General features: G+C 40.8%; 1 protein-coding gene across 1 annotated transcript; it reads right to left on the bottom strand.

The window, feature by feature from the left end:
• Positions 1–1,603: 1,603 nt before the first annotated feature.
• On the bottom strand, positions 1,604–22,905 carry LOC132874125 (zinc finger protein 287-like). Its single transcript, XM_060910060.1, has 2 exons — positions 22,671–22,905; positions 1,604–4,403 (listed from the first exon to the last, which is right to left on the bottom strand). Exons 1-2 carry the CDS (start codon positions 22,849–22,851, stop codon positions 3,649–3,651), a joined length of 936 nt encoding a protein of 311 aa, XP_060766043.1. The 5' UTR covers positions 22,852–22,905; the 3' UTR covers positions 1,604–3,648.
• Positions 22,906–23,943: the final 1,038 nt, after the last annotated feature.

Here is a 23,943-nt window from a genome sequence, read left to right as displayed (position 1 = left end):
ATACTTTCTGACCAAATAGACTGGAGAATTCAACAATGCTGTGGGATAAGAGCTCTGATTTTACATCATACAAGGCATACAAACATGCCATGTGGTTGTGGAGTTGGTACTATTTCTTAACTGTCATTTTTTTCTTTGCATATTATTTACAAACAAACTCTGTGTGCTCTTTATTGATGAGAAAATCTTCAAATTCAAGAACATCCTGGCGCTTTTGGCAACACTGTATTTTACTCTTCCTCTCATCACTGACATTACCATCCCGTGTCCTACTTGGGCCCTGTCCGTGTACACGGATATTTTTGCAAACAGGCTCAGATTTTGCTTGGGGGGAAAAAAATTGACCCATAATTAGAATTACCCACAAATTAATACAGTACATTAACTAGAAAGGCACTTGGTAGAGTGCATACCTACACCAAACCACAGATTCAGATTTGTGTCAAAATTAAAAAAAAAAAATCAATCAATCAAATCAATGGTTCCTCGGCCCATGGCCCACCTTTCCTCCAAATTCCATCAAAATCTGTCCATCCATCCATTTTCTACTACTTATCTGGATCCGGGTCACAGGAGCCTAAGCAGAGCAGCCCAGACTTCCCTCTCCCCAGTCACCTCCACCAGCTCTTCCAGGGGAATACCGAGGCATTCCCAGGCCAGCTGAGAGATGTAATCTTTCCAGTGTGTCCTGGGTCTGCACCGGAGTCTCCTCCCGGTGGGGCATGCCCAGAGAACCTCCCTTGGGAGGTGTCCAGGGGGCAACCACCTCAACTGACTCCTTTCGATGTTGAGGAGCAGCGGTTCTACTCCGAGTCTCTCCCGAATGACCAAGCTTCTCACCCTGTCTCTAAGGGAGAACCCAGCCACCCTGCGGAGAAAACTCATTTCTACCACTTGTATCCGCGATCTCATTCTTTTGGTCACTACCCACAGCTCATGACCATAGGTGAGAGTGGGAACGTAGATGGACCAGTAAATTGAGAGCTTTGCCTTTTGGCTCAGCTCTCTCTTTACCACAACAGACCGGTTTAGCATCTGCGTCACTGCTGACGCTGCCCCGAGTCATCTGTCCAACTCCCACTCCCCCTTACTCTCACTCGTGAACAAAACCCTGAGATACTTAAATTCCTCCACTTTAGGTAGCAACTCCCCCCTGACCCGAAGTAGGCACTCCACCCGTTTCCGGCTGAGGGCCATGGCCACGGACTTGGAGGTGCTGATCCTCATCCCAACCGCGAACCAGCCAGGCCCAGCCTGAATGAGCAACACGGAACCACTCTCCTTTGGACCCACCACCCGCAGGAGGTGCTGTAAGGGTCCGGTGCACTGTGGCTCAGGCAGCAGCCAAAGGCTGAGGCCCTGGCATACTGATCCCCGGCTGACAAAACTGGCTTTTGGGACATAGAATGTCCATCAAAATCTGTTCACTACTTTTTGAGTTATGTTGGGAACAAGTAAGCAAACAAACGGAGGCGAAAACATAACCTCCAACTACAAAGTTGGCGGAGGCAACCAGACATTTGCCGTCATCTCAAATGAACAGATAAAAATTCAAAACAAAAAAAACTTTTAATTTAATTTCATATACAAAGAGCAAAGGCACAATGAACATGACAGAGGTAAACTTGTTCAAAAATCATCATATTGACAGATTATTAGTGTAAAAATAATGAATTTCCATGAAAATTTCATTTTCTTATAAGCTTTTGTCTCTAATCTGAAATCTTGTATTTATTTGCATAAGAAGATACCAAATGCAGGAAGGATGGGATAATATGTGGGGGATCTTTTTTATAGCCAAGTAATTAAATAAAAATTAAATCAATAATAAAAGATGACACATTGAGAACTAACTGTTTGATTTGATTTGCCATGATGTAGACGCACTACTAACTCAATTGGCAATATCACTCAGTGAAGGTGCAAGTCCTCTAGGGCTATGAGAAACCAAGACCACATTTGCAAGCTTGTATACACTAAGATTGTGTTTTTTTTTTCTTTTGCATACAGTACTAGTCAAAAGTTTGGACACACCTAATTCAATGGCTTTTCTTTAGTTTTTAAATTAAAAGACACTTTTTCATGTCTTAAAGTAACGATGGATGTCGTTTCTCTTTACTTAGTCGAGCGGTTCTTGACATAATATGCATTACTACAGTTGTGGTGTTGAATTGGGCCATTTACTGTACGTTTATTATTTATTTGATCTCAAACGCATTAAGGCGGCAAGAAACTCGTCCACTAATTAACTTTTACTGAGACACGCCTATTAATTGAAAAGCATTCCAGGTGACGACCTCATGAAGCTGGTTAAGATAATGACGCTTTGCACACTATTGTCATCAAGGTAAACACTGGCTATGCTGAAGAATCTAAAATATTAAACTTTTCTTTAAAACATATTTTTTTTTCATCTCATCATCTCTAACCGCTTTATCCTGTTCTACAGGGTCGCAGGCAAGCTGGAGCCTATCCCAGCTGACTACGGGCGAAAGGCGGGGTACACCCTGGACTAGTCGCCAGGTCATCACAGGGCTGACACATAGACACAGACAACCATTCACACTCACATTCACACCTACGGTCAATTTAGAGTCACCAGTTACCCTAACCTGCATGTCTTTGGACTGTGGGGGAAACCGGAGCACCCGGAGGAAACCCACGCGGACACGGGGAGAACATGCAAACTCCGCACAGAAAGGCCCTCGCCGGCCACGGGGCTCGAACCCGGACCTTCTTGCTGTGAGGCGACAGCGCTAACCACTACACCACCGTGCCGCCCGACCTTGGGGTCATTCCATTTAATTCTACTTTAATCACACTTAGATTTTACTGGTTAAATTCACAATTGCATTTTTTCCGCACTGACTAGGTTTTACTCTGGGTTGTATACAGTACCTTCATTCACAATAGAAAAGATATTTAGGTGGAAGTTAATTTTTTTTGTAAACTTAAGTGCTTTCGACAGGATCCTTTGTCCGTCAAAAATTTCCTCTCTGGAAAACACTTAATATGATGAGGTCGTAAATGATTTTTAAAGAAAATATTTCTCTCTTTCGAAGCAGAATACTCTCTGTTGTTGCACAGTTTAACAAAAAAAAAAAAACCCAGGATGCGAAACACATTTGCAGCAGAGCTTCACATGTGGTTGAAAGGTGCAGGAGTCAAAACAGTCCTGTCTGGAAAACCACAAGGATCGTCACCACTTCAGTTGTTCTGACAGTTAGCACCGTGTACAAATCACTACTGCACAGGACTTGAAAATTTAGACTTAAGATCACATCCATTTCAACAGTTTCACATTGTATACCTTACTCTTATGGACTGTAAGAAAGTGGGTCAAGTTTAGAAACACACTATACGCCGCCAAAAGGTCATTTTTGGCAGCAGAGAAACACAAAAACCTGAGGTTTGATTTTTGGACTATTATGGATCCAAAAAGTCCAGTATACCCTGATTGTGAAAGAGCTCCCATATATTATTTCATAGCTTTGATCTCCTCAGTATTGTTCTACAATGTAAAACCTATGAATGTGTGTGTACAAAATTTTGACTAGTACTGTATGCATGCTCCAAATCACAGGCCTTGCCGCTTAGCATGTTCGAGGCCTCACGATGAATATTTTTCCAGTTACTTCCATCTCCTCCTTATTGCTTTTGTTGCACTGAAGGATGATGGTAATTGACATGTTTTCTGACTTGGCTGGACTGAATGAACCGTTTTCCACAGATTGGACAACCGAAAGGCTTTTCACCAGTATGAATTCTTTCATGCTCCTTTAAGTGGCCATTCTGATTAAAACGCCTTCCGCAAAATTTACAGTGATACGGCCTTTCCCCTGTATGAGTCCGACGGTGGACCTCGAGCACTTGTGCGTAGGAGTAGCACTTCCCGCACAAGTCACAGCGATACGGCCTCGGCCTGTCTTTCTGATGCACAACCATATGCCTTTTTAGCTGGCCACGGTTTCTGAAAGGCTTTCCGCAATATTGGCAGTAAACAATTCTATCAGGTGTTTCACTTTGCACTGTGTCATGTGAAGATGGATCGGGGCTTTGATCATCTTTTACACCAACAAAATTAGAGTCAGTTACACCGTCACTTGGCATGGCAGGGTTCGAATCATCAGATATGACGATCTGGGAGTCTCCCGGCTCAGATTTGATTGTGATGTCAGAGTTATCATGGAGACAATCGTCATTTATTATCTCATTTGTAGTCTTTCCTGAGAAACGGTGCGGTGTAGTTGCTGTGGAGGGATCACTTATTGGTTCCGCTGACACAAGGTCTTGTTTTACGCTGGACAACTCCACCTTGACTTGTATTACTGAGGAATTTGAATCCAGGGGTCCATGGGAAAGGTTTGATAGCTCCTGAGGAACTGCTTGATTTGTTGAAGCATCTGTTTAAAAAAAAAAAAGTAGAATATGAATTTATGGACATATTCCAAGAAATCTCATTTTCAAAAACAACTAGTTTCTGCACCGTCTATTAATTCTTCCAAGCGTGACTCTGTTAATGGGAAACCCAACTCTTATTTGAACATTAGAGTATGTCAAGATGGAGGAGTACAATCTTTCATTTTACTACTTAAATCAAGTTTTCTGTAAAGAACCACAAAAGGCTATTTGTGTTCCACTGAACTAAAAAGCTGTATGGAGGACTTGCATGTGACATCATCGCAACTGTGGATTTGTTTAGGCGCCTGTATTACCTGGTGAGCTTTGTGTTTGCCAGCGACTGGCACAAGTGTACGCAAGTGATTGTAAGCCCAATTCAGCAAACATCACAAGTTACAGTGGTGCTTGAAAGTTTGTGAACCCTTTAGAATTTTCTATATTTCTGCATAAATAAGACCTAAAACGTCATCAGATTTTCACACAAGTCCTAAAAGTAGATAAAGAGAACCCAGTTAAACAAATGAGACAAAAATATTATACTTGGTCATTTATTTATTGAGGAAAATGATCCAATATTACATATCTGTGAGTGGCAAAAGTATGTGAACCTTTGCTTTCAGTATCTGGTGTGACCCCCTTGTGCAGCAATAACTGCAACTAAACATTTGCGGTAACTGTTGATCAGTCCTGCACACCGGCTTGGAGGAATTTTAGCCCATTCCTCCGTACAGAACAGCTTCAACTCTGGGATGTTGGTGGGTTTCCTCACATGAACTGCTCGCTTCAGGTCCTTCCACAACATTTCCATTGGATTAAGGTCAGGACTTTGACTTGGTCATTCCAAAACATTAACTTTATTCTTCTTTAACCATTCTTTGGTAGAATGACTTGTGTGCTTAGGGTTGTTGTTGTCTTGCTGCATGACCCACCTTGTCTTGAGATTCAGTTCATGGACAGATGTCCTGACATTTTCCTTTAGAATTCGCTGGTATAATTCAGAATTCATTGTTCCATCAATGATGGCAAGCCGTCCTGGCTCAGATGCAGCAAAACAGGCCCAAACCATGATACTACCACCACCATGTTTCACAGATGGGATAAGGTTCTTATGCTGGAATGCAGTGTTTTCCTTTCTCCAAACATAACTCTTCCCATTTAAACCAAGTTGTTCTATTTTGGTCTCATCCATCCACAAAACATTTTTCCAATAGCCTTCTGGCTTGTCCAGGTGAGTTTTAGCAAACTGCAGACGAGCAGCAATGTTCTTTTTGGAGAGCAGTGGCTTTCTCCTTGCAACCCTGCCATGCACACCATTGTTGTTCAGTGTTCTCCTGATGGTGGACTCATGAACATTAACATTAGCCAATGTGAGAGAGAAGCCTTCAGTTGCTTAGAAGTTGCACTGGGGTCCTTTGCTACTTTGCCAACTATTGCATGCCTTGCTCTTGGAATGATCTTTGTTGGTCAACCACTCCTGGGGAGGGTAATGATGGTCTTGAATTTCCTCCATTTGTACACAATCTGTCTGACTGTGGATTGGCAGAGTCCAAACTCTTTAGAGATGGTTTTGTAACCTTTTCCAGCCTGATGAGCATCAACAACGCTTTTTCTGAGGTCCTCAGAAATCTCCTTTGTTCGTGCCATAATACACTTCCACAAACATGTGTTGTGAAGATCAGACTTTGATAGATCCCTGTTCTTTAAATAAAACAGGGTGCCCACTCACACCTGATTGCCATCCCATTGATTGAAAACACCTGACTCTAATTTCACCTTCAAATTAACTGCTAATCCTAGAGGTTCACATACTTTTGCCACTCACAGATATGTAATATTGGATCATTTTCCTCAATAAATAAATGACCAAGTATAATATTTTTGTCTCATTTGCTTAACTGGGTTCTCTTTATCTACTTTTAGGACTTGTGTGAAAATCTGATGATGTTTGAGGTCATATTTATGCAGAGATATAGAAAACTCTAAAGGGTTCACAAACTTTCAAGCACCACTGTACATCTAAAAGAACAATGCCAGACACCTGTAGTGCTTTTGGATGTAATAACAGACATGGAGATCAGCATGGTTTAACTTTTCACCACTTTCCAGTGAACCCAGAAAGATGAGAAAAATTGAGAGCTGCAGTTAAACAGGAAGACTGGATGATAAAGTATTCCTGTATGTGTGGAGAACGTTTTAGATCAGGTTAGTGTGAAAGCTCTGTGCAACATGAAAATGTGGGCTTTGGATGGGATATATTTTATTAGGCCTAATGCTTGGCTCGACTAGCAGCATGTTTGTTATGTACTGATAACGTAGACTCGGCTAAACACCATAAAATATGCTAGATCTAGGCCCTGGCTTGTTTATTACTATTAGAAGTCCATGTTTGAGCTTACCTTTGTCATAAGGTATTTTTCCTTAATCAGGAATTCCCCATAAAACATTCCAGCATGTACGAAACCTGCCTCGAAATATTAGTAGGCGTCTGTACCTTTGTAAGCCTTTAACATCGCCACCGTATTTAGAAGTCCCAAATACTAAATAGTTCAGGATGTCATTAGTGTCCCAAACCCGGTAGCTAGTTTGCCATGCACTTTTCAAGTGGAATAAATACAGTTGAGTAAATTAAGAAAAAGCCTTTATTTTTGAGCTGTCATCACATGTAAACTCAAGCACAGCAAAATTCCTCCTCTGCATTTAATCCATCTGAAGCTGTGAACAATCATGCACTTATATATATCAGGGCTTTACATTAACTTTTTTGCTCACCGGCCACTGTGGCTGGTGGTTTTCTCGAGTCACTAGCCATTCAGCCTTTTCACTAGCCACAATTTTGTTGCCAGGGAATCACAGTTTTTTCTTCACCATGATATGTTAAAAGTTCGGAAGATCTAGATTTAATTATGAATGGCAGCGTATAATGTATCTCTGCAGCAGCACTAAAGTATTCAGTGCTGTTAAGGTAGCTCCCTATATGAAAACATGCAACCAGTTCAGACAAAAATATAAACAGAGTATTCTGTTTATTGAACTCACATTCAAGCCCCTTACAATATGAAAAATAACATTCAGTACAACTGAACTGATTAATATTAAAAGTCCAATTCAAAACATTTATCATTGAAAAACATTTGATGTTCTGATATGCAAGTATTATGTGTATTATGTATTATCTATTAATAGTGAGTGAGTGAGTGAGTGAGTGAGTGAGTGAGTGAGTGATCGAACATGTGTAGAGAGAGACATTAAATGTTCTCATTACATTCATCATCAGATGAGTCTGAATGGTCCATGAAAAATGGTCTTCGTGACCGGAGGCTTCCAGTTGATAGCTGGGGTAAGATCACGTGAATGTTTCTAAACATCAGCTCCATCCTCTCCAGCTCAGCCGACTTCATGACACCCAGGGACTTGAAAGCAATGCTGTCCTGTAGTGAACTAGCTGTCTTCACTTGTTTTGATGTTATAGTACCGATGTGTGCATTTGACTTTTCGTGGTCCTTTATAGTTACGAGTTTAAAATTACTGGTGCCTGTCTTTCTACAGTCTTCACAGTACATGGCATTTTCGGTTTTGCTATGAACTAGCCAATCTCGCCCAAACTTCCATTTGTCATTGAACTGTCTCATCTTCCTATTAGCGTCTTGTTCATCTCCATGGCCATAGCCAGCTATGAGGCCACCAAGGTCCAGACCTCGGTCATTTTTAAGAGCTGAAAATACATTTGTACGCTAAATATTCAACTGGATGATTAAAAAAAAAAAAACATTAAAATGTCTCCGTAAAAAGTGCATTGTTAATTATGTTAAACGTTGATTCTGTCTTCTGTGTTTGTTTCGTGCGCGTGGCTCTGAGACCAAGAACACAAAAGTGAATGAGCGCACGACTCGGCGGAGGAACGCAGTGCAGTAGACACGGGTTTTTCATGGTAACCATCAGTGCACTTTCATGAAGCTGTTAAATTTACATTTTTGAAGCAGCGCAGTTGTAGCCTACCTTGTTTGTGATTTTAAAAATACAACCCCGATTCCAAAAAAGTTGGGACAAAGTACAAATTGTAAATAAAAACAGAATGCAATAATTTACAAATCTCAAAAACTGATATTGTATTCACAATAGAACATAGACAACATATCAAATGTCGAAAGTGAGACATTTTGAAATTTCATGCCAAATATTGGCTCATTTGAAATTTCATGACAGCAACACATCTCAAAAAAGTTGGGATGGGGCAATAAGAGGCTGGAAAAGTTAAAGGTACAAAAAAGGAACAGCTGGAGGACCAAATTGCAACTCATTAGGTCAACTGGCAATAGGTCATTAACATGACTGGGTATAAAAAGAGCATCTTGGAGTGGCAGCGGCTCTCAGAAGTAAAGATGGGAAGAGGATCACCAATCCCCCTAATTCTGCGCCGACAAATAGTGGAGCAATATCAGAAAGGAGTTTGACAGTGTAAAATTGCAAAGAGTTTGAACATATCATCATCTACAGTGCATAATATCATCAAAAGATTCAGAGAATCTGGAAGAATCTCTGTGCGTAAGGGTCAAGGCCGGAAAACCATACTGGGTGCCTGTGATCTTTGGGCCCTTAGACGGCACTGCATCACATACAGGCATGCTTCTGTATTGGAAATCACAAAATGGGCTCAGGAATATTTCCAGAGAACATCATCTGTGAACACAATTCACCGTGCCATCCGCCTTTGCCAGCTAAAACTCTATAGTTCAAAGAAGAAGCCGTATCTAAACATGATCCAGAAGCGCAGACGTCTTCTCTGGGCCAAGGCTCATTTAAAATGGACTGTGGCAAAGTGGAAAACTGTTCTGTGGTCAGATGAATCAAAATTTGAAGTTCTTTATGGAAATCAGGGACGCCGTGTCATTCAGACTAAAGAGGAGAAGGACGACCCGAGTTGTTATCAGTGCTCTGTTCAGAAGCCTGCATCTCTGATGGTATGGGGTTGCATTAGTGCGTGTGGCATGGGCAGCTTACACATCTGGAAAGACACCATCAATGCTGAAAGGTATATCCAGGTTCTAGAGCAACATATGCTCCCATCCAGACGACGTCTCTTTCAGGGAAGACCTTGCATTTTCCAACATGACAATCCCAAACCACATACTGCATCAATTACAGCATCATGGCTGCGTAGAAGAAGGGTCCGGGTACTGAACTGGCCAGCCTGCAGTCCAGATCTTTCACCCATAGAAAACATTTGGCGCATCATAAAACGGAAGATACGACAAAAAAGACCTAAGACAGTTGAGCAACTAGAATCCTACATTAGACAAGAATGGGTTAACATTCCTATCCCTAAACTTGAGCAACTTGTCTCCTCAGTCCCCAGACGTTTACAGACTGTTGTAAAGAGAAAAGGGGATGTCTCACAGTGGTAAACATGGCCTTGTCCCAACTTTTTTGAGATGTGTTGTTGTCATGAAATGTAAAATCACCTAATTTTTCTCTTTAAATGATACATTTTCTCAGTTTAAACATTTGATATGTCATCTATGTTCTATTCTGAATAAAATAGGGAATTTTGAAACTTCCATATCATTGCATTCCGTTTTTATTTACAATTTGTACTTTGTCCCAACTTTTTTGGAATCGGGGTTGTAAATCATTCGATAAGCCAGAGCAATAGAGTGGAAAGTTTCAACTTATGTTTGCCTTGGATAACTGTGTGTGGCAGCGGGGGCGTGGTCAAGCGGCGGTCTGTGACCGGAGGGCGGAGTCAGGGAAGGTAAGTGGCAGAATCACTACACCTGATGTCAATTAACCTGCGTTTGTGTGTCTTCCCAGTGACCACGCCCTATATAAGGAGAGAGAGAGAGAGAGAGCAGAGGAAGAGAGCTCTCTCCCCAACCAGACGGCTGGTGTGTGTGTGTCTGGGAGAGTGAAAACGCTGAAAAGCGTTACAATAAAGAGTTTTTGGAAACTCAGTTCTGGCCTGCCATACTTCTGTGCTCCACCCACCCGCTCAAAGTTCCACACTTTGCCTAAAACATGGTGGTGTATACTGATTTTTTTTTCCCCAGAATTTTTTTCTTTTGTGTAGGTGTAACGGATGCCAGATTGTTAATGTATCTTATGCTTAGTTTACATGTACCCGGGTATGTATAGAAACGGATAACCCCGCCTCTCCGTTTTCAAAAATATCCACGATTACACCAGACCGTTCTCCACAATATCTGCATTCACACGGATCCGCATAGATACGCGGCTAAGCGCTATTATGAGAATGCCAAACATATAGGTGGCAGTATAAGGAGAAGTATAAAGCCATATTAGCCTATCAGAATCATGAAAATACAAATGACATGACAGCGGCGGCGGCGTTGGTAAGCAGCAAGCCTTTATCTTGGTGGGAGGAAAAGTGCCTGAAAAACTGCGACCCTCCTCGCAGTCCTTCTCCTCTGCTCCTCATAAAGCAGTTGTAGTCCTATTTGCAAATGCAAACAAACCAAAAGTGTTTGCAAATATGTAAAAAGGACGACCACCCGTGTTGCATCCATGAGACCATCAAACCAAAATATTGAGCACCTGACGCAAATATTGTTCTGTGACGCATATCGTGATGTCGGGAAAACCTAAAACTCCGTTTTCCACTATTTACACGCAGGCTTGAAAACGGAGTTTTCAGAAATCTCCACTTTGCCCGGAGTTTTCAAAGATATCCGTTTTCAGTGACTGAAACCTCCATTTACATGTAAGAGGTGCAACCGCATAAATAAATATGCGTCTTCATAGATATCTGGCTACGTGTAAACGGGGTATTAGTTCCATAGGCTACATGGTTAGGGTATCTTTTGTCCTCATTGCTTGGGCCAGATCAAACCATTAAACAAGCTTCAATTATTCTTACTCTTGCCACATACATGCCTTTTTTTTTTTCAAAACTGATGATATTCAGTTCAAACACCATTAAAAATAACTTCAGGAATAGATCTCTTGTGTGATGTGTAATTCACCCCTCTCATTTAAATATGGCGAAAATTTTTCGGCGCGTGCTTTGCGCATCACGGACCTCGGTGATTTTAAAATGCTGCTCCGGCCCTGATCATCTCTGCCCCTTTTCCCCTGAGCAGCAGGGTTTGAAACTCCAGCTATATGCCGCCACAGAGTACGCTTGTGAGTCGTCAGCAACTTTGTTGCTTCGTTCATTAACCGCAGGTTACCGTACCACTGATTTTATCTGAGCCGTTAATGAGCGTTCTAAACAATTCTAACATGTCAGAATGTTTATGCAGGTGCTCATGGGAGTTGTAGGCGCGTAATATTACATTGCAATGCGTTTATTATAATCAGGTGCCCTCAGAGAAAACTACAATTAAAATATATTGTCATACCACAGAATAAACCACCTGCCAAACTGGCTAGTGGGACTAAAGTTATTACCCGCCAAAGCTGAATTTTACCCGCATTTGGCGGGTGCTTATTATTTATTTTTATATTTTATTTATATATATATATATATATATATAAATAAAATATACACACACAGAGTGCACACAGTAGGCAGAATAGATAGATTAGATACATCTGTGGATAAATTATATACTTCTGTGATGCCTGCATGTTTCAGCTTTTGGATGTAACGTGATCTGCTGTTATAAAATAATCTTTAATCATTTCAGAAAGATTGTACTGACTGCAGTCGTCTCGATCACTATTAACTGTCGCAGCTGTTTCTTTGTTTGCCCGGCAATATGGTGGACAGTACATGATAAACAAAAATCTGTGACATCACAAAGTCCTCTATAGTGTCCCTCACCTTACAGGACAACGCTGTAATAGCCTGGGAGATCTTCACTTTTTTTTTTTAACCACTCTCTCTCAGAATTTGTAACAGGAACAAATCTCAAAGGCCCAGTACAAGATGTAGCCTCCTTCCTGCATATCTACCACAGGAGCTACTGGCCCAGTTCCACACAGTCTGTACTCACCACCTCAATAACAGTCTGGTCTACCAGTAATAAACTGAACAAATTACAATGCATTGTTTGTCACATCAGATGAAAAAGAAACCCAGCCTCTCTGAAGGATCTGTTCTACACCAGCGCCAGGAAGAGAGCAGAAGATATCACAGACCCCTTGCACCCAGACCAGTATACTGTATACAATACTCTGCAAAAGTCCTAGGCACATCCAAAGAGACGCTATAGTATTCTTAGCCTTCAAAAATAATGAAATTAAATGTTTCTATACTTAAAAAAAAAAAAACTATAATGAGCAGTAAATAGTAATAAGTGAAACAAAGTCAACATTTGATGTGACCACCCTTTGCTTTCAAATAAATAGTAGTCCCAGGCACAATGTGTGTGCTTTTATAAGGAAACAAGCTGTAGGTTTTACACAGAATCTTCCAGAACTAGCCACAGTTCTTCTGGAGACTCCTCCTGACCGTCACGCATGCTTCTTATTTCTGCAGCAAAACCCAGCAGCCTTCGTGATGTTTTTTTTTGTCTGAAAAGTGGTTACTAATGTTTGGAAATTTGCAGTGTTTTTGTACTGACTCGATAATGAAGTCAGTAAATAAAGAATCTATAACAAAGATTGTACTAAAAAATATAGTGTGTAATATGGTGAACTCCAACCTGGTAGGTGATTCAGAATGATAAAATGTTGAATTATTATTATTTTTACTAACATCATTAGATCAATGACAGCACTGTGCGTGTTGTTTGTTTTTACCTCCAACAACATTGTTGAAGGTTGGGGGCGTCGTGGCTCAGGTGGATAAGGCGCCATACCCAGCGCTCGAAACTAACGGTGTCCCGATGTCCCGGGGACCATAAAAAATGTCATCGGGACACAAAATTATCATATCTGGGACAATCCCGGGACAATGGAAAAAAAATAGATCTAGAAAAAAAGTTCTACATTAAAGGTGCAGTACAAGATTTTGGAATAACGGTTCCCGCAAGCCATATTTTGAAAAGAAACACTCCCACCCCCCGCGTCTCCACCCCTCCTCCCCCTTATAAAGCCTGAGAAATTCAGGCTTTATAATGGGTGTCTATTGCGTTACACACTAGTGGAGCTCGTTAAGTTAGAGTGTAGAGAGCTTGGAAAAATAGCTCAAACTTTCTCATTTAAACTGTGTTTTCAGCCCCAATTTTCTTTCTTTTTTTTTTTTTTTTATTAGCTTCGTCATATATGTATATATAAATATAGTTATTAATATTTAAGATTTCATGTATTAAGTGAAGTGGGTTCGAGGAAATATAAAACTAAAATAACTGAAGACTAACTAAAATAGTCATATACTAATATTCATATATAACAGGGAAACCGCAACAGCGTCAAGCCAATTACTGCGGCCCCAAATTAAGACTTAAAGCAACTAAATAGATAAATATTAGTAATTAAAATTAGCAACTAATATAGAGCACATATTGAATTTTTAAGCAGATTACTAACAGCAAGAGGTAGCGCGAGCAAGACTTCGGCAGGAGTTGCATTTTAAGCAAACCGTTTTGAAAGTACGAGGATCGTTATAGTCATAATTGTCCAGTGAATTAAAGTAGTAGCGTAAAATGACGTATTTGAATGACTTCAAAGTGTTCATGTTCAAGTTTAGTTCATCAGCAAGGGTGTTCCATATTCTGGTTGTCCTGATTAGGTAGGATTTCTGGTACGTACAGGTCTTACATTGGCGTACTACGTACTTGACAACATTACTGCTTGAAGATCTTGTTTTTCTAGTAAGACGAGGAACAGGCAATAATGTAGACTTCACATAAATCAGGCCGTGCGTCACTTTGAAGAAAAAAACCAAATCTAGGTATTCATGCCAGTAGGTCAGTGGGAGTAAAGATAAAGCTTTGAGTCTTGAACTGTAAGATACTGTTGATAGGAATGGTAGCTTGAGGATATATCTAGTTGCACGTCGCTGTGTTCTTTCCACCCTTGAAATCAACTCAATGGATTGCGGTGCCCATATTTGTGCTGAAGACGCAAAATGAGCATGAACGAGAGTGAGGTACAGCGTTCGCCTAACGGAGACACTTTGAATATAACGAGTGTTTCTTCTTATATAACCTAGAAGTCTGTTAGCACGGGCTGTTTGTTCTAGTACCTGTTTGTTCCAAGTCAAGTTGTCGGATACCCAGACGCCCAAATCACGTTCAACATTAACGGATTCGAGTTCAGTGTTCTTGAGACTGTAAGTAGATACAACAGGCTTAAACTTTCTTGTGATCCTTTGCATTTTGCATTTAGTCTCGTTAAACACGAGACCAGAAGCTGATGACCAAGCATGCAGGTTGTTTATATCAGATTGTAACACCGTGGCATCTTCCAGAGATTTGATCTTCTTGTAAATCTTCGTGTCATCGGCAAACATAGCAACATCACTTGACTCCACTGCGTCCGGGAGGTCATTTACGAACAGTAGGAACAAGACCGGTCCCAATATTGAGCCTTGTGGAACTCCAGAACCAACAGGCAGAGGGTCGGATATAGCACCAGCCACAGTTACACGTTGTCGGCGATCCGTTAAATATGATCTGAACCACTGTAGAAGAGAACCACCAAAACCGAACTCACTTATCTTGTGTAACAAACGACCATGGTCGACTTTGTCAAAGGCTTTGGACATGTCCATATAAATCACGTCTATTTGTTCACCATTATCCAACAATGATCCAATATGGTCCAAGACCTCTAGAAGGTTGGAAGAACAGGATTTTCCCGTGACGAATCCGTGCTGACATGTATTGATCATATTGTATATTTGTTCTTTGAAACTGTTAAGGACGCATCGTTCTAGAACCTTCGATACTAGTGAAAGCAAAGAGATAGGTCTGTAATTTTCTGTATGCTCAGGATCACCTTTTTTAAACACGGGAACGATGTTTGCGTCTTTCCACTCCTGCGGGAAGACGCCCGTGTCGAGTGATTTGTTAAATAGCTTACAAAGGGATGGTGCAATTACAGAAGCTGTCTCTTTAAGCAGTTTTCCAGGGATACCATCTGATCCTGTTGCTTTGGTGACATCAAGAGATTCCAATATGGTTTGAACTTCACCAGTCGTGAGAATAAGTTGACATATCGTGGGTTCAGGGACTTCTCCGTAAGTCTTGGAAGCTACACCACGGGAGAACACTGAGGCAAAGTAAGTGTTAAATAGGTTAGCTATCTCCAGAGGTGTGTCAACTGAACATCGAGGTTCTTCACCGTGTGCAGCTTGATTACTCTCATTGGTAGATGTTTTCATAGAGATGCGATCAGGAATCGTCCGTGATTTGGACTTTGTTTTTAAGATAGACCAAAAACGCTTCGGATTAGTATGTAGTTCTGGCTCAAGTGAACCAAAAAATTCCCTTCGACTGTCCCCAATCATGCGCTTTACTTGTGCTCGCAGGGATGTAAACCTCTGTTTTAGGAGATGATTTGTAGGCGGCGATCTTTTCAGCTTTTGTCTTACAGTGTCTTTCTTCTTAATCTGGTGTATTATGGCTCCGTTGATCCAAGGAACAGGGTTACGTCCCTTAAGCCTCTTAGTAGGTATATATTTAGAGGCAGTTGAAAGAAATGCTTCCTTCCAAGCAAGCCAGTCAGCATTAATATCATCGTGGTGTATGCATGAAGCGAGGTTAATTGTCGATAAAGCCGTGCGTAGACCTCTGAAGTCTCCATTACGGTAGTCATACACAGATCTGTGGAATTTTGTTGGTCCTTTAATGTAGGCGGTGAACTCGTAATTGATGATGGAATGGTCTGTGAATACTGCTGCAGTATCTGGAGACAAAACTTCGGTTATACTGATCTGATCCGGCACGGAAGTTAAAATAAGGTCAAGTACGTTGTTTCTATGAGTTGGTTTATTGTTAAGTTGCGTTAAGTAATGGTCATTTAGGCTTTCTATAAAGGCGAGTTCGTTCACACCTGTGAACTTCACACACACAATTTTCTCAAAAGTAGTAGCCACACTTGTCCTGATTCACACAATGTGTCTACCTGAGCGATAGGATTTACTGTTTTTGAATGAGAAGCCTGAAAGTAACGAGAGCACAGCCGCGCAGCCTCATAGACTCCCATTATAAACGTGGCAGAAAAGTCACTCGTTTTTAACTTGCTCTAGTGACCTCATTTTTTACACTACAGACAAAAAAAATTACATCCGTGTGTTCAGGAGAGCCTTGTGGCGCTCACTGTGAAAGAATTTTGTGAATATCTCCTTCCGTTTTCGTGTAAATCCCCGTTGTTTGGAAGGAGCACACTGAGAGAATCCTGTGCTCTGTGTGACACTCTGCTCGCTCTCACACACACACAGAAGGGACGGGCTGCTCGCGGGCTTCAGTCTGATTGACGTGTCAGTATCCAATCATTTTGAGGTGGTACCTCGATATGATTGGATGGCGTTTTTCCTTTATTTTACACTGTAGACTGGATTAAAATATTTCGTTTTTTGGGTCAAACCTATTGTACTGCTTGCAACATGGGTGTGCATTTCATCCATTGATGGTATGGCTGATGGCTTTCAAAACATCTCTGAATGGGGCAACAGGTATATTACATAAAAATGGATAACGGTAATGGTGAAAATGATAAGTTGGCCTTATATATGCCAACAGATATTCAAGGTATAAGTAGATGAAACAAACATAAAAGGGGTGTTATTTTCAGCTAAAGTGTACTGCAGATGTAGGGAGTTGAAACATTTTCTGAATGAGCTAGTTGGCCCCTTTTAAATAAACCGGTATCTATTCATACAGTGAGATCACCAAAGTTTAATAAACTGAAAATGCAATAACTGTAATTTTGAAGTAGATGATGTATTGGACATGTCACTTGTGTTTTGTGACTTATTGTAAAAATGATATAAAGGGTTCAAAATCGTATAGTTACAAATATAATAGTAACTTCATATGATAATATTAACCACTGGTTATTTCAGAGAGGAAAAAAATGGGGACACTATTGCTTCCATTCGGGACAATACAACACAGAATTCGGGACCACTGGGGGACACAAAGAAAAAAAGTTAATTTCGAGCCCTGGCCATACCATAAATCCGGGTTCGATTCCGGCCCAAGGTCATTTCCCGATCCCTCCCCGTCTCTCTCTCCTGCTCATTTCCTGTCTCTACACTGTCCTATCCAATAATAAAGGTGAAAAAAAGCCCCAAAAAATATCTTTAAAAAAAAAAAAACAACATTGTTGAAGGTTATGTTTTTGCCTCAGTTACGCTACGTTCACACTGCAAGGCTTAATGCTCAATTCTGATTTTTTTGTGAAATCTGATTTTTTTGTGAGGTCGTTCACATTAACAAATATATGCGACTTGTATGTGATCCTCAGTATGAACGAAAAGCGACCTAAAAGTGTTCCGCATGCGCATTGCAGGATACGACGACGTCACACGCAGTGAGCATGGCCAGTGTTTACGGAAGTAAAACCGCCCGGTTGCGGTATGACCCATCCAATCTAGCTTGAATAGCTGTATCCCCCCAAATGGAAATCAGCTCCCTAACCTCTGCGTCCTTCCATTGAGAAGATTCAGAACCTTCACAGCCCGAAGTGTCCCTCGCATTGATGTCATGCGCCATGTTGTTGTAACTTTTTTTTGAGAGACCCGCCGCCTACTTCAGCGCAGAATAGTGACGTTTGTGGCTTGTTGATGACGTGTAAGTCGGATGAATGTGACCTGGCGGTTCAGACTGAAGTCGCATATGAAAAGAGAGGATAGGAATCGGAATTAGGACCACATATCCAAACGGCCTGGGTCGGATTTGAAAAAATCGGATCTGTGTCATTCATATTGTCAATAAAAGATCGGATACAGGTCACATATGGGCAAAAAGATCAGATTTGAGTCACTTCAGCCTGCAGTGTGAACGTAGCCTTAGTTACTTTGTCTGTTTCCAACATAACTCAAAAAGTAGTGGACAGATTTTGATGAAATTTAGAGGAAAGGTGGACCAAAGAACAATTGATTAGATTTTGACACAAATCCAGCTATGTATGTGGATCCAGGCTCCAGGATTTTTCTTTGTCTTTTCCCAACATAGCTCAAAAAGTAGTGGACAGATTTTGATGAAATTTGGAGGAAAGGGGGATCATGGGCCAAGGAACAATTGATTAGATTTTGATACGAATCCGGATATGTACGTAGATCCAGGCTCCAGATATAAGATTTTATTTTCCTTTTTTTTTTTGCCTTTTCCCCAACATAACTCAAAGTAGTGGACAGATTTTGCTGAAATTTGGAGGAAAGGTGGACCACAAACCAAGGAACAATTGATTAGATTTTGACACAAATCCAGATATGCATGTGGATCCAGGCTCCAGACATCCATATGGACCCATGATTTTATTTTCCTTTTTTTGTCTTTTCCTAGTATAACTCAAAAAGTAATGAACAGATTTTGATGAAATTTGGAGGAAAGGTGGACTGTCACGGAGTGAGCCGTGACGCTCGCGCGCACACACACACACACACACACTTCTCACGCAAGCGCACAGCGCATAGGCAGCAATCTGCCGGCAACATTCAAACATCTTGGCTGACCTGTTGCTGTGAGTTGCATTTCATTTCCATTACTGTTTTCTGTATGGATATTACTGGTTTTCAAGCATTTCATACTCCACCGTTTGCCATAGTTTCTAACGAGAGCAGCATTTGTTACGAGTGCAGGGAAAGGCCTACCGGCATTCTAGTAACATTTGTTTGGCTCCACTCGTATGTAAAACGCATCACACATTGCTAAGCATTTTCATCTCCTATCTGTTAAGCATTGTCTATGGTCTAGGAAACGCACGTACAAACCGGTTATTTCTAACATCAAGTTTATTTAGTTCTAGCATTTTTATAACACAAAACAGTTTTTAGTAACTCATCACGCGAACTCCACATACTTCCTGTTTGTTGTTAGAAACCAAGGGACTGTACCATTGGCTTATTATGGAGGGGTTTCGTGGGTGTTTGGTAGAACGGACTATTTTAACGGGGGTGTTTTACTGGTGTTGGGGAAACATGTATTTTACTATGCACTGAAGGGTTTTTGGTTAATGAAAATTATTTTGGATGTTTGTATATTTTGTGTTTGTTTCTTTAAATTATTTTGTATTTAGGATGTTATTATTTAGTTGATTGATTAATTTTGCAATTTGGGCTCAACTGTGGGAGGGGCTGCGGGTATGTAAGCTCTGCAGTAGCTCCAGAGCCTCAGTTGTGGTTGGAACGTCTTGTTTGAAGGTACTGTGGTTTGGTTGACTAATAGTTTTGTTCAGGGTCTTTTTGATTTAGTCTGGCAAACTTGAAGCCTCTTTATTTTTGTGTTTTCTTATTTTGTTTTCATAGTTTTCTTTTTGATAACTTGAACTTTTGGCTGGTGCACTATAAATATTTGCACTATTTTAAGAAGTTTTGAAAATAGAAAAAATAAAAATATATATTTTTGGAGAAAGAAGTTTTCCGGCTCTCTGTCTGCTCCACCGCCGTCCATCCTTGCAACATGGACCATGGGCCAAGGAACAATTGATCAGATTTTGACACAAATCCAGCTATGTATGTAGATCCAGGCTCCAGGATTTTTTTTGTCTTTTCCCAACATAGCTCAAAAAGTATCGGACAGATTTTTATGAAATTTGGAGGAAAGGTGGACCACAAACCAAGGAACAATTGATTAGATTTTGACACAAATCCAGATATGCATGTGGATCCAGGCTCCAGACACACATTTTATATTATATATATATATAAAAGTGCTGTCAAAGTTAACGCGATAACGCGTTAAAGCGATCTCAATTTATCGCGATTAAAAAAGTGCTGTTAACGTAAATTCTAATTTGGCCCTGCGAGTCACCTGTTGAGGCTTGTCGTGCGCTGCTTCAATAAGAGTATGTGCGAGTGATGGAGAAAGGCATAGACATAAACATCCTCGCCGCCATATTGGATGGGGCAAAGTGGAGATTCTTCAACCGTCTCTGGTATAGCGTCTAGACAGTAGCCGAGAATAAAGATGCCTCATTCATGTGCTGCGTTTAACTGTACCAACAGGTTTACCATCCAAACGAGATCACATGGGATTACCTTTCACAGGTGAGACTGGAAAAATACTTTTCAATACTGTTCCTTCAGTCTTCAGTTTCCCAGCTCATCTCCACCGGGGAGGTGTAGAGTTATAAGCAGTGAGCATTAGAGAATACAGTGCCGCACTATGATGAACGTTTTTGAACGTATGATGAATTTTTATTTTTGTCATCTGTTTTTTCTTCTTTTATGGCAAATACTTCTCTTCAAAAGAAACTAATGAAGAGTAAAATAAAACATTTTTTTATTTTCAGTGATATGCACTTTATTTTTCATCCCTTGGTTTTCTCATCTAATATGGAAGTTATGGATGTCAGTGGCTGTGACAACACGTGTTATGCTCTGCAATAAAAAAAAATTGGTACAAAGCAAGCCCATTCACTTTTTTATGCTGATAAGAGAATTACAATGGTTTTTCATGTGACAAAAATGTGCGATTAAATTGCAATTAATCGCAAGTTAACTATGACAGTCATGACATTAATCGCGATTAAATATTTTAATCGCTTGACAGCACTAATATATAAAAATAATACACGTGTGTGTGTGTATATATATATATATATATATATATATATATATATATATAAAAATAATACACATATACATACACACACACGTGTGTGTGTATTATCTCATCTCATTATCTCTAGCCGCTTTATCCTGTTCTACAGGGTCGCAGGCAAGCTGGAGCCTATCCCAGCTGACTACGGGCGAAAGGCGGGGTACACCCTGGACAAGTCGCCAGGTCATCACAGGGCTGACACATAGACACAGACAACCATTCACACTCACACCTACGGTCAATTTAGAGTCACCAGTTAACCTAACCTGCATGTCTTTGGACTGTGGGGGAAACCGGAGCACCCGGAGGAAACCCACGCGGACACGGGGAGAACATGCAAACTCCACACAGAAAGCCCCTCACCGGCCACGGGGCTCGAACCCCGGACCTTCTTGCTGTGAGGTGACAGCGCTAACCACTATGCCACTGTGCCGCCCTGTGTGTATTATACACACACACACACACACACACGTGTGTGTATGTATGTATGTGTATTTTATTTATATATATGAGTGATTCCACGCTTATGGGTGCTGAAATCTGAAATGGGGACATGAACTTATTCACCTAAAACCATGTCTTTTTTTACCATCAGGTCACAAAACATGTAATCTTTAATGAATGATATGTTAAAAGATAACTTTAATTTTCTGAGATGTAATAAAAACATATTTATATGCCAAAGTCAGAACGTAACAGAAGTGTTGTGGACATATATATTCTCAATTTTAACAATGTAGAATTACTTTTTGAAACATAGGAAGGTGATGTTTTAGCAAATATAATTAATAAACATGTGTAGTAGAATAAACATACGCATTCTTTCAATAAGATTAACATGGTATATAGCTAGATTGTAATTAATTTGTAACAGACGCGAGATGGACAATCGTAACAGAAGTAATGGAACAGACATCATTTTGGAACTCATAGGCTTGACTCTGGCATATAAATATGTTTTTATTACATCTCAGAAAATTAAAGTTATCTTTTAACATATTCATTAAAGATTACATGTTTTGTGACCTGATGGTAAAAAAAGAAATGGTTTTAGGTGAATAAGTTCATGTCCCCATTTCAGTACCCATAAGCGTGGAATCACTCATATAAAAATATACACACACGTGTGTGTGTGTATTTTATATATATATAAACCCATGATTTTATTTTCCTTTTTTTGTCTTTTCCTAGTATAACTCAAAAATTAGTGAACAGATTTTGATGAAATTTGGAGGAAAGGTGGACCACAAACCAAGGAACAATTGATTAGATTTTGACACACATCCAGCTATGTACCGGTATATGGATCCAGGATTTTTTTTCCTTGCCTTTTCCTAACATAACTCAAAAACTAATGAACGGACTTGGATGAAATTTGGTGTACAGCTTCAGTATTAACCCCAGATTCAAGCGATTTGATTTTGATGTTGAGAATATGTCACTTGTTGGAAGAATACACTCTACAAAGTGCCCTTCTGGTTTAGATTCTGTTCTGATGTCGAGATTAGAACATCAGCCAGCTCAAGTTCCTTCTGAATTAATACTCTCGTAGAAATAAACGAACACGACAATTCACCCGAAATATATCTCGAACGCTACATATGATAAACACTGTATGTGCTGGACTGAGCCAGAGCTCGTATGTTGACATCTCACCTCGCTTGTTAGCCAGTCGCTCTGCTGTTAGCATGTCCTTCAGGGCCGTGTTTTCCTGCTTAATGCGCTCGGTTTCCTCCTGGTACTCGTTAATAATGTCTGAAACTACCTGAAATAGTTCTCCGGCAACAGCTAACAGCCGCTCGGTAAAAAACGTGTTTAAATACTCAAACTTGGCCATTTCTGGGGTAAAATCCACAGCTCTCAAATAAACGGCTTCTTCTTCGTTTGACTCTTTTGAAGCCCAGCAGCACCTGAACTGACACATTACTGCCACCCAAAGATCTCCACTAAACATACTCTCAGTCAATAAACTATACGGGGTTGAATGGTGATGTTGGTTTTAATTTGAAATAAAATGATGAAAGAAATAATGCAGATAAAACTAAATCTTTGATGTGAATACTCTATTCAGAATTTGGCAAAAATTCTGCAAATTTGTGGAAAAATGGCGGCTTGATCTGGGACATGATAAATGGTTGACTACATCGCATTCCCTTAAAAAGGTTGTCGTCCACTGAAAAGTCTACACAAATTGCATCTCATCATCTCTAGCCGCTTTATCCTGTTCTACAGGGTCGCAGGCAAGCTGGAGCCTATCCCAGCTGACTACGGGCGAAAGGCGGGGTACACCCTGGACAAGTCGCCAGGTCATCACAGGGCTGACACATAGACACAGACAACCATTCACACTCACATTCACACCTACGCTCAATTTAGAGTCACCAGTTAACCTAACCTGCATGTCTTTGGACTGTGGGGGAAACCGGAGCACCCGGAGGAAACCCACACGGACACGGGGAGAACATGCAAACTCCACACAGAAAGGCCCTCACCGGGGACGGGGCTCGAACCCGGACCTTCTTGCTGTGAGGCAACAGCGCTAACCACTACACCACCGTGCCGCCCTACGAATTGCATTTTAAGTTGTAACTTTATACACCTAAGGATTGGTGCGCTCACAGAATAATCATCTCATTCCCATCTCATTATCTCTAGCCGCTTTATCCTTCTACAGGGTCGCAGGCAAGCTGGAGCCTATCCCAGCTGACTACGGGCGAAAGGCGGGGTACGCCCTGGACAAGTCGCCAGGTCATCACAGGGCTGACACATAGACACAGACAACCATTCACACTCACATTCACACCTACGGTCAATTTAGAGTCACCAGTTAACCTAACCTGCATGTCTTTGGACTGTGGGGGAAACCGGAGCACCCAGAGGAAACCCACGCGGACACGGGGAGAACATGCAAACTCCACACAGAAAGGCC

This window comes from Neoarius graeffei, chromosome 26 (assembly GCF_027579695.1).
Source record: "Neoarius graeffei isolate fNeoGra1 chromosome 26, fNeoGra1.pri, whole genome shotgun sequence".
NCBI lineage: Eukaryota > Metazoa > Chordata > Actinopteri > Siluriformes > Ariidae > Neoarius > Neoarius graeffei.
Note: the sequence above shows the minus strand (reverse complement) of the source record. Positions and strands in the feature narration are given on the sequence as shown.

Bases quoted from the DNA above. Each gene is read 5' to 3' on its own strand.
- LOC132874125 (XM_060910060.1), bottom strand. From the start codon at position 22,851: ATGGCCAAGTTTGAGTATTTAAACACGTTTTTTACCGAGCGGCTGTTA. The intron at 4,404-22,670 runs GTGAGATGTCAA...TTTTTTAAACAG, and splicing joins GCGACTGGCTAACAAGCGAG to ATGCTTCAACAAATCAAGCA.